We start from the raw sequence: 20493 nt of genomic DNA on the forward strand, positions 1-20493 counted from the left end.
ACACAGTCCACTCTTGCACTCTCCTCCGTAGCCCTCATCCTGCAACCCAACCACCTCCCATCTTCACTGAGGTTTGGACGTGGTATTGGTGATCTGAGGCCGTTCGTGTGGTACCAGCAGCAGCAATAGCTGCTGTACAGGTATTTCCTGTGTACAAAATAGAATGAATACACCCTGGGCAATTACTGTCCCGTCAGTCTACTCTCGGTTATCAGTAAAGTGATAGAAAATGTCATCAAAAGTGCTATCAAGTAGCACTTACTGAGCAGTACCCTGCTTACTGATGGTCAGTTTGGGTTCTACTAAGGCTACTCAGCACCTGACCTCATTGCAGCCTTGATCCGAACGTGGACCAAAGAACTGAACTCCAGAGGTGTGGTGAGAGTGACTGCCCTTGACACCAAGGTCACATTTGAGCGAGTATGGCATCAAGGGTGTGTAAAATCAAAGTCGATGGGAAACATTTATACCACACAAGCATGAGGTAATGATAACCTCCAACAAGAGAGAATCTCAGACAAAAACAGAAATTGCTGGAGAAAGTCCACAGATCTGGCAGCATTATATCTGTCACAAAATTTAACATGATTCAAACTTCTCCATAGCTATTAGAGTATAAATGCAAGTTTCAAAAGGAAAATGAATAGATACTTGAAAATTAAAAAAAGCTGCAAGGCTACAGGAAACGTCCAGCAAATTGTAGCTAATTGATAACTTGTCTAGAGAGCTGGCACAGGCATGAGAGGCTGAATAGCCTCCCTTTCTTATGTCATTTTATGGATTCTATAGGTCTTTTATCAGGACATCAGAATGATGTTTGAGCAGCTTGAAAAGAAGATAATTGTTTTTGTTTGTTTCTTGCATTCTAGTTTGAAATTGGACCATTTGGCTGTATTCTACTGACATTGTCTGCAATTTTGTCTAGATCCATTGACCTGTAAGTACCCTTTTGTTTGGCTTGTAAGATATAAATATTTATTTTGTTGAAACTTTAGGAAAACTCTAGTATTAATTACTTTTCTGATCAGAGTGGGGTTAAGGAGGTGAGTGACAGGATATTATTATTTACTGTTAACCAGTGGCAAAATGGAGCATGCGTTCCCACTGCCAAAGGTGGCCACTGAAACCAGTAAGACATGACTGGACTTCTGTTGTCAATATGTGTCTGCACTTGCGTGGATAACAAAGCAACTATGAACAACTTAGATGTAACATTGAGAATAAAATGCTAAAGGGGATTGACAACGTAGACTAGAACGGATATTTTCTCCCATGGGAAATCTAGAATGAGAAGTTATATTTTAGGTTAAGGAGTGACAGATTTAAAATAGATGAGAAGGAATTACTTCCCGCAAAGGAATGCGAATCCGTGGAATTCACGACTGCAGAGTGCAATGAACACCTGGACACTGAATAAATTTGAGGAGATGGATCAATTTTTAATCAGTAATGGATTGAAGGATTATGGAGAATGGGCAGGATGTGGTGTTGAGGCTGAGATGAGATCAATCGTTATCGTATTTAATGACGACAGTGCAGGCCTGATAGGCTAAATTGACTACAACTGCTTCTTGTTCCTGTGTTCAAGCCAGTATTATTGAATGAGTGCTAATGTAGAAAATTGAAGCGTTTAAATTGGTGACTTGCTGAATTTTAAAATTGAAAACTTAGCATTAATCTTGTATATTTGTACTTGCTTTCATATGATATGGCAATTTTTAAGAAATGTATTTTTTTTTAACAAAAAGCTTGAGGCTCTTCAATTTTCTATCAAATCATTAGTCAAAATAACATTGTTGCTAAGCATCTCTAATGATTTCACTTAGAAAAACACAGAGTAATTGATTCATACATTATAGAAATAGGTCCTTTTGGCCCACCATGTCTATGCTGACCAACAAACAACAAACTACATTAATCCCATTTACCTGCACTTGGTCCATAGCCTGCTACTCCCCTGGCATTTTAAGTGCTCATCCAGATGCTTCATAAATGTTGAGAGAACCTGCCTCCACCATCCTGTCAGACAGCACATTCCATGTATCTACAACCTTCTGGGAGAAATTTATTTTTCTCCGATATGTACTAAACCACTTACTCCTCACCTTAACCTTACGCTTTGCGGTCATAGACATATCTGCCATGGGTCATAGCTTCATACAGCATGGATCCAGGCCCTGCGGCCCAACTTGTCAATGCTGACCAGGTTTCCAAAGCTGAACTAGTCCCATTTGCCTACATTTGGCCTATATGTCTCTAAACCTTTTCTATCCATATGGGGAAGAGATCTGATTGTCTACGTCTCTTATCATTTTGTATACCTCAATCAAATCCCCCTCCGCCGCCTCTGCTCCAAGGAAAATAAACCCAGTCTATCCCATCTCTCCTCATAACTAAAACTTTTCATCCTAGGCAACACCATGGTGAATCTCCTCAGCACCCTCTCCAATGCCGTCACATCCTTCTGAGGGTGTGGTGAACAGACCTGCACACAGTATTTATCTGTGGTCTAATCAATATTTTATGAAGTTGTCACAAGACTTCCTTGCTCATACATTCAATGCCCTGGTTAACCACCAAGGTCCCTTTGTTCGTCAGTACTCCCTAAGTATCTACCATACTTTGAGTATACCTTCCCTTGCACTTATTGGGATTAAATCCTATCTGCCATTGCTGTGCCCAATTTACCAGCTGATCAATGTCAGCCTGCAGTCTGAGACCATCCTCCTCACCACAAACAACACCGATTTTGTGTCATCTGCAAATTATACCTTGTTATTATTGCTAATTATACCTTCTTTATTCACATCTAAGTCATTAATGAACAAGTCCCAGGACCAAACCCTGTGGTACACAGTTGGTGACAGTCTTCATATCACAGAACCAATTTCTCATCATCATTCTTTGCCTCCTACTCATAAGCCAATTTTGGATCCAGTTTGCCAATTTACTTTGGATCCCATGTGCTCTTACCTTTTAGACCAGCCTTCCATGTGGGATCTTGTCAAAGGCCTCACTGAAGTCCATTTACATCACATTAACTGCACTACCCTCATCGATATATTTAGCCACCTTTTCTAAAAACTCAATTAAATTAGTCAGACAGGATCACTTTCTAACAAATCTGTACTGACTATCCCTGATCAATTCCTGCCTTTCTGAATATTGATTAATCCTGTTCCCTTAGCAGCGAGGGGAGTTTAGGGAGTTGGTTGGTGGGGAACAGCTTTGGCCACAGATGCACGGGATTTCAAAAGGGTATGGAGGAAGATTACCAGAATTTTGCCAGGAATTCTATGATGAGGAAAGGTTGAAAAAATGTGAACTGTTTTCAGTTTGATTAGAGAATGGCAACAGGTGGCTAGATAAGGTTTACGTGATCAAGAATTTTGATAGAGATGGCTGTTGCCTCTTGGAATGGATCAATAACCAGATGCCATGTTTGATTTAAGGTTTAGAGGTCAGATGAGGAGAACTTTTTCCACTTCGTGTTGAGATCCAGATTTCTCTAGTTGAAAAGGTGGCGAAAACTGATGCCACATAACATTTTACAAAGGTGTCCAACAGATACTTAAGGGTGGCAAACTTGCAGAAGTACTGCCCAAAAGTGTGAAGTTGGGAAATAAAGTTCACGCACATGTCCTTCCCCACACTAACTTCTGTTACTAATTAAAAGGCTTCAGGAGTAGTTGTGTTTAACCCATAATGCAACTTCTGGTCCATGCACAGCTGCTGCTTACACCCGTCTGATTGGTAGCAGAGGTTTGGATAGCGTAGCAATGTCACACTGCTTTGGAACATGCAATATCAGGCTGTGGGATTAATTGTGGGAAGAATATTCCCAATGTTGGGCAAATCCAGAACTGAAAGTCACAGTCTAAGAATGAGGTAAGCTATTCAAAACGGAGATGAGGAAGAATTTCTTCACTCAGAGATTTATGAACCTGTGGAATTTTCTACCACAGAAAGCTTTTGGGGCCAGTTTGTTAGATATAAGATCATAAGACGTAGGAGCAGAAATTAGGCCATTTACGCCATTCAGCCCATCACGTCTGTTCCACCATTCAGTCATGGCTGATAAGTTTCTCAGCCCCATTCTCCCCATAACCCTCAATCCCCTTGACAGTCAAGAACCTGTCTATCTCTGTCTTAAATATACTCAATGACCTGGCCTCCACAGCCTTTTGAGGCAGTGAGTTCCACAGATTCACCACTCTCTGGCTGAAGATGTTTCTCCTTATCTCCATTCTAAAAGGTCTTCCCTTTACTCTAAGGCTGTGCCCTCAGGTGTGAGTCTCTCCTACCAATGGAAACATCTTCCCAACATCCACTCTGTCCAGGCCACTCAGTATTCTGTAAGTTTCAATTAGATCCCTGCTCATCCTTCTAAACTCCATCGAGTATAGATCCAGAGTCCTGAAACATTCCTCGTGTGTTAAGTTTTTCATTCCTGGGATCATTCTCACAAACCTCCTTTGAACCCGCTCCAGGGCCAGTACATCTTTCCTGTGATATGGGGCTCAAAACTGCACACATTACTCCAAATGTTGCCTGACCAGAGCCTTTTAGAGCCTCAGAAGTACATCCATACTTTTATGTTCAAGCCCTCTCAAAATAAATGCCAACATTGCATTTGCCTCCCTAACTACTGCAATTTTACCTTGAGAGAATCCTGGACTAGAACTCCCACGTCTGTTTGCACTTCAGATTTCTGAATTTGCTCCCCATTTAGAAAATGGTCCATGCTTCTATTCTTCTTACCAAAGTGCATGACCTCACACTTTCCCACGTTGTACTCCATCTGCCACTTCTTTGCCCATTCCCCTAACCTGTCCAAATCCTTCCACATCTTCCCCTCCTCCTCAATACTACCTGTCCCTCTGCCTATCTTTGTATCATCTGCAAACTTAGCCAGAATGCCCTCAGTTCCTTCATCTAGTTCATTAATGTATGAAGTGAAAAGTTGTGGCCCCAACACTGACCCTTGTGGAACACCACTTGTCACCGGCTGCCATCCTGAGAAAGACCCTTTTATCACCACTCTCTGCTTTCTGCCAGACAACCAATCTTCTATCCGTGCTAGCACCTTGCCTCTAACACCATGGGCCCTTATCTTACTCAGCAGCCTCCTGTGCGGCACCTTGTCAAAGGCCATCTTGAAGCCCAGGTAGATAACATCCATTGGCTCTCCTTGGTCTAACCTACTTGTTAGTTCCTTAAAGAATTCTGACTGATTCATCAGGCATGACCTCCCCTTGATGAAGTCATGCTGGCATTGCCCTATTTTGCCGTACACTTCCAAGTATTCAGAAATGTCATCCTTCACCATGAACTCCAAAATCTTACCTACGACCGAGGTTAGACTAATTGGCCTGTAATTTTCCATCTTTTGCCTAACTCCCTTTTTAAACAGGTGTGTCACGTTAGCAATTTTCCAGTTCTCTGGACTCTGCCTGACTCTAGCGATTCATGAAAGATCACCACTAACACCTCCACTATTTCTTCAGCTATCTCCTTTAGAACTCTGGGGTGTGGTCCATCAGGTCCAGGTGATTTACCCACCTTCAGGCCATTCAGTTTTTCTCGCACATCTTCCTTGGTGATGGCCACCACATTCAGGTCTTCCCCCGATTCTGTCAAATTTTTGGGAAATTACTCGTGTCTTACACTGTGAAGACTGATGCAAAGTAATTATTCAGTTCATCAGCCATTTCCTTGTTCCCCGCTATCTCTGCAGCGTCACTTTTCTGTGGTCCACTGTCCAGTTTTGCCTCTCTTTTGCTCTTTATGTATTTAAAGAAACTCTTACAGTCTTCCTTTATATTACTGGCTAGTAATATTTAACCTTTTTCCTCCTTATTTCTTGTTTTGTTGCCCTCCGTTGGTTTTTGTAAGCTTCCCAATCCTCTGGCTTCCCACTGCCCTTCACCACATTAAACGTTTTCTCTTTTTTTAATGCTGTCCCTGACTTCCCTTGTCAGCCATGGTTGTCTCATCCTCCCTTTAGTGTGCTTCTTTTTCCCAGGGATGAATTTTTGTTGTGTCTCCTGAATTAATCCCAGAAACTCCTGTCATTGCTGTTCCACTGTCTTTCCTGCTAGAATCCTCTCCCAGTCAATTCTGCCCAGATCCTCTCTCATCCCTCTGTAGTTGCATTTATTCAGCTGTAATATCGTTACCTCTGATTCTATCTTCTCCCTCTCAAACTGCAGAGTAAATTCAATCATATTATGATCACTGCTTCCTAAGGGTTCCTTCGTCTTAAGCTCCCTTATCAAATCAGCCTCATTGCACAACACTAAATCCAATATTGCCTGTTCTGTTGTGGGTTCCATCACAAGCTGCTCCAAAAAGCCATCTCCTAGACATTGCACAAATTGCTTTTCTTGCAATCCACCTGATTTTTGCAGACCACCTGCATATTGAAATCCCCAATGATCACTGTAACTTTGCCTTTCTTACACCAGGAGATAGAAAAGGTGTGTATCTTGGGTCCCAGCTCCTGAATACTGTTTGGAGGGCTGCATATAACTCCAACTATGGTTTTATTTTACCTTTGCAGTTCCTCAAACCTACCCACACAGATTCAACATGATCTGACCCTACTTTGTTTCTTACTATTGACTTAATTTCATTTCTTACTAATAAGGCAACCCCAGCACCTCTGCCTATCTGCCTATCTTTTCAATAGGATGTATATCCTTGGATATTCAGCTGTCTGTCTTGATCCCCTTGCAGCTAGGTCTTCGTGATGCCCACCATGTTATACCTGCGTCACAAGCTCATTTCCCTTATTCCTTATGTTGCGTGCATTCAGATATAACACCTTCAGTCCTGTATAACTGTCCCTCTTCTCCTTGTCATTCGTTTGTCCAGTATGCTTGAAGTTTGGTTCCTCACCCTTTGCAAGCACTCTGTCCTATTTGTGTCTGTGCTGGAGATTTTAACAACCGCTCCTGAGTTTTCCTTTCCTGTCATTTCTTTCATATTTTTCAAGAGGGCGCTGGACATGGCCCTTGCACTTAAAGGGATCAAGGGATATGGAGAGAAAACAGCAGAGGGCTACAGAAATTGCATGATCAGCCATGATCATATTTAATGGTGGTGCATGCCCAAAGGGCTGAAGGGCCTACTCGTGCACCTATTATGTTTCTATGCTTCGATGTTTCTATGTCAACATTTCCCATTGGAATCCTGATGTTCTAATTCAATCAGTCTGTGTCGTCATCACGTGGCATTAAATTCAGTGTAGCACATAAAGAAGCATAATTTGTTTACAATAGTTTATCTCAGCTAACGGTCCCTGATGAGGTCACAATCTCAATAAGATTTGATGAGTGTGTTTCCTCCTTGAGCCCCTGTATAGGGTATTTCTACAAAGTTTGTGTAACTCACCTGGTAGACAATGAAACATTTAATCTCGGGGTCACCATTTCAAGTCCATGTTGAGTAACTAACTTCTTAAAAATATTTTAATAATTTTTTTTAACGATTGATTGTTTTTTAACCAAAAAGTGCCCTTAGGCTAAATATCACAATTATTCTCCATATTGGAAGTTGGGGAGCTAGTTTACTGAACTTTGTGAAACTTGAAAGAATTCAGAAAATATTTACAAGGATGTTGCCAAGGTTGGAGGATTTGAGCTATCGGGAGAGGCTGGATAGGCTGGGGCTATTTTACCTGGAGCATCAGAAACTGAGGAGTGACGATATAGAGTTTTATAAAACCATGAGGGGCATGGATAGGGCAAATAGACAAGGGCTTTACCCTGGGGTGGGGAAGTCTAAAACTAGAGGGCATAGGTTTAAGGTGAGAGAGGAAAGATTTGTGATATACATAAATGATCTGGAGGAAGGTATAGATGGTCTGATTAGCAAGTTTGCAGATGACACTGAGATTGGTGGAGTAGCAGATAGTGAAGGGGACTGTCGGAGAATGCAGCAGAATATAGATAGATTGGAGAGTTGGGCGGAGAAATGGCAGATGGAGTTCAATCCAGGCAAATGCGAGGTGATGCATTTTGGAAGATCCAATTCAAGAGCGAACTATACAGTAAATGGAAAAGCCCTGGGGAAAATTGATGCACAGAGAGATCTGGGTGTTCAGGTCCATTGTACCCTGAAGGTGGCAACGCAGGTCGATAGAGTGGTCAAGAGGCATACGGCGTGCTTTCATTCATCAGATGGGGTATTGAGTACAAGAGTTGGCAGGTCATGTTACAGTGTATAGGACTTTGGTTTGACCACATTTGGAGTACTGCGTACAGTTCTGGTTGCCACATTACCAAAAGGATGTGGATGCTTTGGAGAGGGTGCAGAGGAGGTTCACCAGGATGTTGCCTGGTATGGAGGGCGCTAGATATGAAGAGAGGTTGAGTAGATTAGGATTATTTACATTAGAAAGATGGAGGTTGAGGAGGGACATGATTGAGGTCTACAAAATCATGAGGGGTATAGACAGAGTGGATAGCAAGAAGCTTTTTCCCCCAGAGTGGGGGCCTCAATTACTAGGGGTCACGATTTCAAGGTGAGGGGAAAAGTTTAAGGGAGATATGCGTGGAAAGTTCTTTATGCAGAGGGTGTGGGTGCCTGGAAAGCGTTGCCAGTGGAGGTGGTAGAGGCGGGCACGATAGCGTCATTTAAGATGTATCTAGACAGATACATGAATGGGCAGGGAGCAGAGGCATACAGATCCTTGGAAAATAGGTGACAGGTTTAGATAGAGGATCTGGATCGGCGCAGGCTTGGAGGGCCGAAGGGCCTGTTCCTGTGCTGTAATTTTCTTTGTTGTTTGTTCTAAAAGGCACGTAAGGGGTAACTTTTTCACGCAGAGGGTGGTGCGTGTATGGAATAAGCTACTAGAGGAAGTGGTGGAGGCTGGTACAATTACAACATTTAGAAGGCATCTGGATGGATATATGAATAGGAACGGTTTAGAGGGATATGGGCCAAATGCTGGCAGATGGGACTAGATTTATTTAGGATATCTGGTTGGCATGGACAAGTTAGACTGAAGGATCTGTTTCCATGCTGTACAGCTCTGTGACTCTATTTGTTGTTTTCGTTTAGTGAAGCATGTTTACAGGGAGACCATTTACTAAATAATAGGTGGATTAAATGCAAGAGCTTTCAATTTATTGGTGGTCTGTGTCAAGCCAAGCCAAATTATTTGTTTTGATACTGCGAACTGAGTCAGGGACTGAAACTCAGCACATGAAGTTCTCTGGAAGGATCACTGGACCCGAAACGTTAACTCTGATTTTCTCTTCACAGATGCTGCCAGACCTGCTGAGCTTTTCCAGCAACTTCTGTTTCTGTTCCTGATTTACAGCATCTACAGTTCTTTTGGTTTTTATGTGACGTTCTCTGTCTACTGTTGAGGCAGACATAAACAGTTACCAGAATGATTGGCTATGCAAAGTCCTGATCATTTAAATTAATCAAGGGGTGCACCAAGAACATGGTTTATCCTGCTTAGCATCAGGAATTTCTAATTCCTATCTGCTCTTCTGATCAATTTATAACTAGTGGATAACCAACCTGTAAATAGTTTTTCTTATTCCTTTTCACTTCATCCAATACATTCAGAGTTTTAAGCAAGAAATATTTGGAGGTTGTATCAAAGGAAATCTAGTAATATTGAGGACCTTTAATCATCTTGTATACTGAACAAATCAAATTGGCAAATGTGTTAGGACTAACGAGCAAAAACTGGGTTTAAAAAAAGCAAATATTGAGCAATGACTTATAAAAGTTCAGAGATGCAAAAAGAAAAAGGGAATTTTAGCTCAGCATCTAGATACCAACTTTGGAATAATGAAAATTGAGGATTAATGGAGTCTAATATTAGAGGAGCACAGACAAATCGGGGTTATAGATTACATTTTGTATACTGCCTGGATGAAAAAAGCAGGAAGAATTTGCTTTTACAGTTTTGGTTAATTAATCATTTCTTGATCTTTGCATGCGTTATGTTGAAACTGGAAAGTGCAATTAACCAACCTTTAATCACAGCCACTTATTTGTAAGTTTATCTGATGACCTTCCTGCCATTGACGTTTCTAACTTCATTTGTGGAATCTTTTTGAGGTTAATGAGAGCAGTATTTGTAGTACAAATTTATGCTAGACTGAGCAAAGAGGCGCCTCTGATTCCTGAGTTACGTTATTTTGTATACTGTTGTGTCCTGCACTGAACTTGCAATTAATCTTTTTTTTTATGTTGCTGTTGAGATGCTCTATTTTGACCGGTCCCTGATTGTGTACTACTTTAATCGGGACACGAAGGGCAAGACCTTTTTTACTGTTAGTGTCCAGGTATTCCCACACATTGTTTTGATAGACGACTTTCACCTAAGTGGGTTCCTACTCTTTGGCATTCTCCAAATTTATTTTGCATTTTCAGCTTGGCTGGTTTGTATCTTTGACTAAATCCCTTGCTAAAGGCTTGTAGATGTAAACTTGTTGGTGTCTATGATTAATAGTTGACCAGTTGATTTTGTAATTGCTTTGTATCATCAGAAAAATGTAACTCGTGCCTTCTTGACTGTTTTTACTGTGACCCATCATAATAATGATTTACAGAATTAGCAACTAATAACTTACAGAACCAAATGCCTGAATCCTTTCTCGGGTGGATCACAGTCATAAAGTCAGCAAGGAAGTGCTCCGTGCTCCCGTCCTTTCAACTGCTGCTGAGTGTGTCTGGGAACTTCACAATCTCTTTATATCCACAAAGGTTGCAATATTGTTAAGGCAGATGCTTGGTGATTGTGTTTCATTTGTTCCTGGAGCATGGATGATGCAGCTGTATCCAGTGGGGTTGAAGTAGTCTCCTGGCACACGATTGATGGAAAGAGGAAGAACATCGTTACATCTTATCACTTTTGTTGCTGCACCATGACATTTCAACCTTTGATCATTTGGAAAACTCTGAAAAAGCAGCATGTGTGTTCTAGATATAACGCCTGATGTCATGTGCAACTTTCTATCTCAATGACATTGATTTTAGTTTAGATAGCTGAATAGATAGTTTAGAGCTGAATTTCAGCAAGCATTCTTCCCTTTTTTTGCCCATAGTTTTAATGGGAGAGCTATGGGTACTTGGAAAAGAATTGGGAAACTTTCAGCCAGTCCGGTCTGGTTTTCCCTCAAAGGTAGATGTACATAGAGAATATAGATTAGGAGCGGAGTAGGCCAGTCAGGCTCCAGGGTCTACTCTGCCATTCTGATTATGGCCTCCAATCCACTTTCCTGTCTAGCTGTTGGACCCTTCGACTTCTTTATCAATTGAGAATCTAGCTATGTCTGCATTTAAAAATATTCAAGGACCCTGCCATTACTGCTGTCTGGGGAAGAGAATTTCACAGACTCGTGACCCACGACCCTTGACAGGAAAAAAAAAATTCTTCTCATCTCTGAAAGATCCCCCACTGTCCCCTCTAGTACTAGTCTGTTCCACATGAGGAAACGTCCTTTTAGCATCCAGTCTGGTAAGTGTACTCATGTTCTTATCTGTTTTAATATGATCACCTTGCATCCTTCTATGTTCCCACCTGCATAGCCTTCATAAAGTCATCCTTGATCCCATTTTCATGTTATTATCCTAATCAAGTACAGTGGTTTTACCTTTCTATTTTTCCTCTCTATCTTTTCTAAATACATATTCTACCCTGCACTGTTTATTTCCTAATTCTGATTTTTCTGTAGCCACATCTCCGTCATCCCTACTTTCTGAATCCCCCCCAACACATGATTGCTTCCCGGTTGGCCTTTTATTTATTCACTTTGTGCAATGCTATGCAGACAATTTAATTCATTTGTAAAAGGATTTCCTCTAACTTTGTTTAACGACCATCTTTTAAAGACTCCTATTTCTATAAACCATATTTATTACTCCTTATTTAAAGAAGGATATAAACACATTAGAAACAGTTCAGAGAAGCCTTACTTTGCTGGTATCAGGAATGGGTGTGTTGTCTTATGAGGAATGTTTGGATTGGCTGGCCTGTATCCACTAATTTAGGAGGCACCTTGATTGAGGCATAACATCCTGAGGGGTCTCGACAGGGTGGATATGGAATGAAGGGTCACTGTTTCAAATTAAGAAGTCATCCATTTAAGACAGGAGATTGTTTTCTGAGGGTCATGACACATTGGAACTCTTCCTCAAAAGGTGGTGGAAGCAGAGTTTTTGAATATTTTTAATGCAGAGGTGATAGATATTTGATAAGCAACGGGGTGAAAGGTTATTATAAGTAGGAGGGAGTGTGGAGCCATGGTCTTATTGAATGATAGAACAGGCTTGAAGGGTCAAGTAGCTTATTCCTGCTCCTAATTTGCATGTTTATATGTTTCTAGTCATCTGTGTCTTCTGCTACTTTAGTCTTTTCTGTTTTCTGGTCCTATTTTACATTTATGCTGTCAGTTTATTTTAGATCCCTTCCCCTCCCTATTATTGCCACTGCGTCATTTATTCTTTCTTTGAGTACCAGGGTTCCATTCCATTAGTATAGCTTTTCCATGGTCCCAGTCTAATGTGAATGTCCCATGGAAAGCTATGCCTCTTTCTCATGCCAGCCCTGCATTAATGCTCGTGACTGATCTACCTGCTGCCATACCATTTTGCACACGACCTTGGGCAGTGATAGATTACTATCCTTGATCCTGCTTTTTAATTTAGAAGCTAATTTCTAATGATATTTCAACAGTAACTGCTGTCTGTTCCTCCCCATGTACTTGAATGAGTGCATCTTTAATAATATTCAAGAAACTTGACATCACCCAAGATAAAGCAGCCCACTTGGTAGCACCACATCCACAAGCTTTCACTCCCTCCACCAGCACCAACTCTCTGTACTGACAGTGTGTGTTCTCTGAAAGTTGTATTGCAGAAATTTGCCTTAGCACATTGCAAACCCATGACCATTACTACCATTGAGAAAGTCAAGAACAGCAGTTTAATGAGAACACCGCCACGTGCAAGCTGCTCTGCCAGCAACTCCCCATCCTGACTTGGAAATCCTGACTTCAATGTCGCTGGGTCAAAATTCTCACATTGGGAATCTACCTAAACCAAACGGGCTGCGTTGGTTCAAGAAGGCACCACCTTTTCAAGGGCAGCCAAGGAGAAGCAGGAAATGCTCAGCTAATGACACTGATAAGCCACGTGCCAAAATCAGCCATGATCAAATCAAATGGCTGAGCAGCCTTCACCACCTCCTGTCCTTATGAAGGAGTAAAAAAAATCTGCAAGTGTCACAGAGTCATCATGACTCTAGAGGAATGGTCCCTTAGTGAGGAACAAAGAACATCCTTTCTCCTGAATCTTGTTGACCAGCTGAGTCCACTGGGATAGGTAATTTCAGATTGTTTGACTACAAAACCAATCACAGCTGCCAAATCTGTCTTCAAACTTCAATCCTCTTACTTCAAAAAAATGAGAAACTTAAAGCATTAACGGTCCTAGAGACTGACCTTATTTTTATCTTTGCATGTGTTTTATCCTTGCCTGCTTGTAATCTTTAGGTATTTTTAGCTAATAACGTTCTTGTCTTTACTTGAATAATTACAAGTTTTTAAAGGTTTAAATCTTCTCTTTAAAGGTTAGTTTAAACCACCTTTTCAAATTTTAATTAAAGCACAAAAACTAAAAGGGGGCTATAATGAAGGATGCTTAATTGTGTCTTACAAGCACTTAATAAAATACCTGTTGCGGACGTGACAAGAATAAATTTCAAAATTTGCCAGTGCTACCAAACTTGGTGGAGTAGTAAACATTGAGGATGATACAGTTCCTTGCAAGTAGAATGGGGGTGGTGGGGAGGAGGATTCCTGTCCACAGTAATGAGCATAGAGATGGAGGCAGCAGAAGAACAGTTCAGTGTCATGGCAAGCCCGAAATTCGTTGAGGTGGGGGCGTAAGGCTATGAAGCTGAGTCCCTTGTCAAGGACAGTACGTTTAGCCTCGGAGAGGGGAAGGCAAGAGGTATGTTGAAAACACGACAAGGGCTGGGGTTGGGGGGAGTGACCTCTAGGGGATGGAAAGGGATGGCATCTGAGGGCTGGGCAAGGGGTGGGTGCTAACAGACTGTAAGGGTTCTGAGCAGAGTGGCGGGAGTGGGGTATGGTGTCCGAGAGGCAGAAAGGGAATGGCATTGTAGGATGGATGTTGGAGTCCATAAGTTGCTGGAGCTTGTACCCCTTGATGGTGGAAAGAAAGCGAAAAGGTCTTTTGTTGAATCGACGGATGAGTTGATGTTGCTGCAGTGTGGAATCAGGTGTATGCAAATGACAGCACATGGCATTGATCATGGATGGTTGGATGCGACGGGAACAGCAATCTGAGGAACATTGTACGTCCTTGAGATACTTGTAATCTTGGGTGGATTCGAAACATGAATGGTGAAACTTGAGTTGAAATCCATGTGGCGTAAATCTGAGTCATTGGCAGTCACTGAGAAACGAAACATGGCTGTGAAAACGAGTTTTGGCAAACACCTGGTTGAACACCAGCAGTGAAATGGAAAGCAATGAAGATGTACCCGGAGAAAGAGACAACTGGAATTCATGTTGGAGGGAAGAGTAAAACTTCTTCAGGGTGGGCATTCCTCAAAGAGACATGACAGTTGATTAAACACAATGTAGGAGCAAGATACTGCCGATGCTGGAACCTGTACTGAAAACAAAAAAAGCTGGAGGTCACAGCATGCAAGGCCTTGACCTTTGTTTTCAGTTCAGTGGAATCTAGGATTGAGCAAGATTTTAAAATTCACTTCAGAAGATACAAGGGTTGAGTCATAAGCAAATTTCGTTTCTTTCCTAGAAGGAATTCAGGGCCATTCAGGCCACATCAGATTGACTTAGTTTGTGAAACTTCCAAACCTGGAGAGTTAGTTGAGAAATCTGGAGATTGAGAACGAAGAAAGTTGAGGCTGTCAGATTTGTGAAGATTTAATAGATCATAGAATCATAGAATCCCTACAGTGTGGAAACAGGCCCTTCAGCCCAACAAGTCCACACCAACCCTCAGAGCATCCCCCTTAATCTACACATCCCTGAACACTATGGGCAACTTAGCATGGCCAACCCACCTAACCTGCACATCTTTGGACTGCAGGAGGAGACTGGAGCACCCAGAGGAAAGAGATAGTAGGAACTGCCGATGCTGGAGTTCATCCAGCTCTACACCTTGTTATCTCAGATTCTCCAGCACCATTTCTGAAGAAGGGTCTAGACCTGAAACATCAGCTTTCCTGCTCCTCTGATGTGCTTGGCCTGCTGTGTTCATCCAGCTCTGCACCTTGTTCACCCAGAGGAAACCCAAGCAGACACGGGATGAATGTGCAAACTCCACACATTCACCTGAGGGTGGAATCGAACCCGGGTCCCTGGCGCTGTGAGGCAGCAGTGCTAACCACTGAGCCACCGTGCTGCCCAAATTGGCAGACTTGCAAAGGACTAATCAAATTGTCTGTACAGTCCATGGCAAATAAAATGTCAAAAGTAAGTTAACTTAAGGAGTTAAGATAGGAGTATAATTTCTGTGGTCTTGAGTGTCTGTGATGAATAGTGTCTGGAAACAATGCTTTGTTTTGCTGTGTGATTTCGATCTTGGTAACTGGCTTCTGTATTTGGATGGCTTGCTTTTTTTTCTTCATTTCTACTTTTGTGTAATAAACATCTGTCCTGTTGTTAAAGTAAATCTGCCTTGTCTTAATGATTGACCACTACGTTAATTAACTAAACAAAAAGCCATATGATCTACTTTTACGAATGATGTGACAGCCCTTTAAAGGATACAGTGGACACTTACCAGAATATTTCCATAATTGGGTTTTAGCTACAAGGCTAGATTGAAAAGGTTGAGTTGTTATCCTTGTTGTGAAGGAGTTCAACGGGAGATTTAATAGAGGTGTATAAAACTAACAATTTAGATCAGCTAGACAAGGACTGAGAAGCACAAATTTCAGGATTTAGATCACAGAAGCAGGGGAAATCTGAGGAAAATGATTTTTATGCAGCAAGATATAATCAACTAGAATTTGTTACCTGCAAGAGTGGTGGAAGCAGAAATGATGAATGATTTCAAAAGGAAATTGGACCGGTGCTTGAAAAAATAAACTCCATAGTTATGGGGATCAAGCAGCAGATTCAGACAGGCTGGACTGCTCCACAGGGAGCCAATGTGGATTTAATTGGCTGACTTTGCGCCCTTCTGTGCCATAAATGACTATGACTTTAGAATAAAAGGCAAGAATATATTGAATACCGTATGAAGTTTTAGTAGATGAAAGCGGTTAACTTGAGGAACAGGAGCACTTGAGAAAGATGTGCTTCCTCTGTCCTTCAATCACAATCTGCGTCACTTGAGTTTCCTGTAATAAAATTCTATGTAATTAGAGAATCTGACTCTAAAAGTAGAGATGCAGCTTAACCTGCTAAAAATTGCTGTAAATAACACTTGTAAATGAAAGCAGTGTCTTGAAACTGTCTAGTGCATCATGCTGTGAATGGTGCTAGTACAAGTTCCTAAAGAATGCCATAAAATTAAACTGGGTCATGCTCGTCTTAACTTGTCAGCAAAACCTAATCAACAATCTCCCCTGAATGTTGAGTTTTAAAAGTTTAGATTTTCATTTGTTCAATTGTGTAATTTGGGGTCTGGCTGGTTAGGTCAGGATTTATTGCTTATCTCTAAATGCCTTGGACAAAGTAATAGTGAGTTCTCAAACCACTGTATTCCTTAGATTATGGAAAATAAGAAGTAGGACTGAGCTCAGAGTAGGCACTTGTCAGTGAACCTTAGATTTTAATATGGATGTAGATGTATAACATGTGGGTCGCAGACCAGATTCAACAGAAAAGAAACATTTGAGGGATTTGAAAATATTGCTTGGGATATGAACTCACACCTGTGACTTTTATTTCTGTTGTTTTGCTTTGTGTTCTGACTTTACTGTTCACTTGAACTAATATAAATTAACATCCTATTCAATTTCATGTCAGCTGTAGCAATGTAATTCAGGCTATGGTCACCAAGTGGCCCAGTGGCGTGGGTTTCACATCTCCTTTACGGTTCTGTTGTATGTTTAAAAGCACTCCTTCACTTTCAAGGAAGTAGTTAACCTAATAAATGCCATCCAAAATTCATCACTTGGAGAATTGTGAAAATAAACATGTTGTGAGTAAGATGTCTAATAAGATGTCTCTCATCTTGTTTCTTTTAGTAAACTATGTCTGAACACTGACCAGAAGTTAAATGTGCCTAGTCTTCCTCTCTAAAAGGGTGCCAGTTTCAGTTGAAGCTTGGGTTTGAAGTAAAGCTGGTTCTCATTCTCCAATCCCATCTGTCTGCGCATGACCTGTATTACCCTCCTTCCTGCTTGTTCAGGTGTCTGTCTAAGTGCCTCTTAAACTTTGCTATCGTATCAGCTTCTACCACCTCCCCTGGCATCACTTTCCAGTACCTACCCCCCTTTATAAAAAAAAAAAAAAAAAAAAAATTCCTTGCACATTTCCTTTTAAAATTTTTCCCTCTTACCTTAAACCCAGGCCCTTGGTATTTGACATTTCCACCCTGGGAAAAAGACTCCAAATATGCATCCTATCCAGACTTCTCATAATTTTGTATACTTCCATCAGTCACACCTCAGCATCTGACACTCTAGCGAAAACAATCCAAGTTAGTTCAACCTCTCCTTATAGCAAATACACTCCAATCCAGACAACTCCCAGTAAACCTCTTTTGCATCCTGTCCAAACCCTTCACATCCTTGCCATAGTTTGGCGAACAGAACTGTGCACGATACTCTAAATGTGGTCTAACTAAAGTTTTGTACAACTGCAACATGACTTACCACTGTTGATACTCAATGCCCTAACCAATGCCATATGCCTTGTTTTACCACCTTATACACTTGTGGATTTGCACCCCAAGATCCCTCCGCATGTCAATGCTACTAAGGGTCTTGTCATTTATGATATACATTCCTCTTGCATTTGACCTCTCAAAATGCATCCTTATCCCTTTTCCATATTCTGATCTTTGTCATGGACATGCTAGATTACTGAAACTCTACAAAATTCTGAGGTATAGAATTACAAAGGTCATCTCCCTCAAAGTGAAGAAAAATTCCTCCTCCTCTCAGTCCTTAATGACCTGCACCTTACTTAAATGCTGTAAGCCTTGGTGTTTGGTCCCCTACCTACTGTTTTGGGCAGAGGTAAATCTTTTCTGTATTTACCCTGTGCAGGCCTATAAAAGTGTTTCTTTGAGATTACCCCTCATTCTTCTAGATTGGAACCAACACAAGCTCAATCTCAATTTCATCCTCAGAATAATTCATGTATTCCAGGAATAGCGGTGAGTCCATGTTGTATTTCCTGTACAGCTGGTATATCTCTTTTGGCATGGAGACCATATTTACATACAGTACTCCTAATGTGATCTCAGCAAGGCACTATATGATGGCAACAAGACCTCTTTATTCCAGTACTCAGATACTCTTGCATGAAAGGCCAATATACCATTTGCCTTCCTAATTGCCTAGTTTACAGTAACTTATGAACAACCATTGGAACAAAACATACTTTGCAATCTCTCACCATCTTAGAAATACTCTAAGTTTCTGATTTTATTGCCCATAACAAAGTGGATAGGTTCTGATTTTTTGACATTATATTCCAATAGCCATGTCCTTGCACATTCACCTAGTTTCTCTAAATCTCCTTGAAGCCTCTTTGTATCTTACTTGCTACTCCTATTCCCACTAGTTTGTACCCTTAGCAATCTTGGAAATATTATGTTTCGTCCCACATCAAATAATTGATAGGAATTGTGAATAGATAGGATAGATTGTAAATTTCTTTATCTATTTCTTGGCCTTCCTTTGCTCAATTCGAAATTGTTCCCAAAATACTCAGGGGCTTAGCACTTTGTCTATTTTGTAAGCTTCTTTCTTTGATCTAATACACCCTTTAACTTTTACAGTTATATTACTTTTCCTGTTGGGTTTTTGTGCTTCAAAGGAATGTAAATGACGCATGTTGCTTAGAACTGGGGTTATATTTTGAAGAGATTATTTATAGTTCAAAGTACATCCAACTGACCTGTTTTTAATTATTGTTGTTGCTGTTGATTGTCAATGCCCCAAGATCCAGTATCTTAAAAAATAAGCCGTTTGTTTTCATAACCTTTGGGGAAACTCCCAAATTTGTGTTCTTTTTAGAAAAGACCATCTGAAATTCAAATGTGTTTTCTTTCGTGATAAATGTAGTGAATACTCTTGCTTATCTCAAGTAGCTTTATTTTGATGACTTATTGTTTAGTTGTACCTCATGTTTCTGTGCAGTTCATATCCCGAGAGTAAATATGGGGGAAAGAAATACTTCCAGCTATTGTGTTGCTTGACGACAACTAGCGTGTTGCAGAGATTTGACAGGATTTAAGGCAGAACTCGAGAATTGGGCAAATGAGTCATCCATTTGGCCCCTTGAGCTTACTGCACTATTCAATAAGATCATGGCTGATCTGATGTTGACCTTGAATCCACTTTGCTGTATGCACCCCCACAACTCTTTGTTCCTTTGCCTATCAAAAATCTAACTCTGTCTTGAATGTATTCAGTAACCCAGCGTCAACTGTTTTCTGGAGAAGATGATTACGTGACTGATCACACTGCGAAAAAAAAATTTCCTTATCGCAGTCTTTAATGGGATATCTTTGATTTTTAAGCCAGGACCTTAGTCCTAAGTTGCCCCACGAGGAGAAGCATCCTCTCAACATCCATTTTGTCAAGTTTCCCTGAGATCTTTCAGACATTTAAGTCAGGTCACCTCTCATTCTCCTAATCTCTTATGGGTGTATATTTTTTTTCTTCATTCGTTCATGGGATATGAGTGTCACTGGCTAGGTCAGCATTTATTGCCCATCCCTAATTGCCCATGGGCAGTTAAGAGTCAACCATATTGCTGTGGGTCTGGAGTCACATGTAGGCCAGACCAGGTAAGGATGGCAGCTTCCTTCCCTAAAGGACATTGGTGAACCAGATGGGTTTTTCCAACAATCGACAATAGATTCATGGTCATCATTACGTTCTTAATTCCAGATATTTATTGAATTCAAATTCCACCATCTGCCATGGTGGGATTTGAACCCAGGTCCCCAGAACATTGTCTGGGTTTCTGGATTAACCGCCCAGCAATAATACCACTAGGCCATTACTACCCAACTAATTCTTGGGATAAGGAGGTTCACTAGAGAGGAAAGGTTGTCTAGGGTGGGCCAGATTGAAGGTGAGAGCAGGCCGGTAAGGCGGCAGCAGTCGGCAGCGAGAGCAGGCTGGATAGGCAGCGGCTGTGAAAGCAGGTCAGTTAGGCAGAGGTGGTGAGAATGGGCTGGTGAGGCAGCAGCGGCGAGAACGGGTTGGTGAGGAGGCGACAGCAGAGAGAGTGGGCTGGTGAGGCAGCGACGGTGGTGAGGGCGGGCTGGTGA

The 20493-nt window shown here is 41.3% G+C and overlaps 1 protein-coding gene across 3 annotated transcripts in view; it reads left to right on the top strand.

The window, feature by feature from the left end:
- Window positions 1-20493, top strand: part of mindy4 (MINDY lysine 48 deubiquitinase 4) — a 173345-nt gene that overhangs the window by 99685 nt on the left and 53167 nt on the right. For all 3 annotated transcript variants that reach the window (XM_048616068.1, XM_048616073.1, XM_048616079.1), the window contains one exon: window positions 870-937. In XM_048616068.1, coding sequence (XP_048472025.1) covers window positions 870-937 — 68 coding nt within the window. The remainder of the gene's footprint in view (window positions 1-869; window positions 938-20493) is intronic.

Source organism: Rhincodon typus, chromosome 2, assembly GCF_021869965.1.
Source record: "Rhincodon typus isolate 14 chromosome 2, sRhiTyp1.1, whole genome shotgun sequence".
Lineage (NCBI taxonomy): Eukaryota > Metazoa > Chordata > Chondrichthyes > Orectolobiformes > Rhincodontidae > Rhincodon > Rhincodon typus.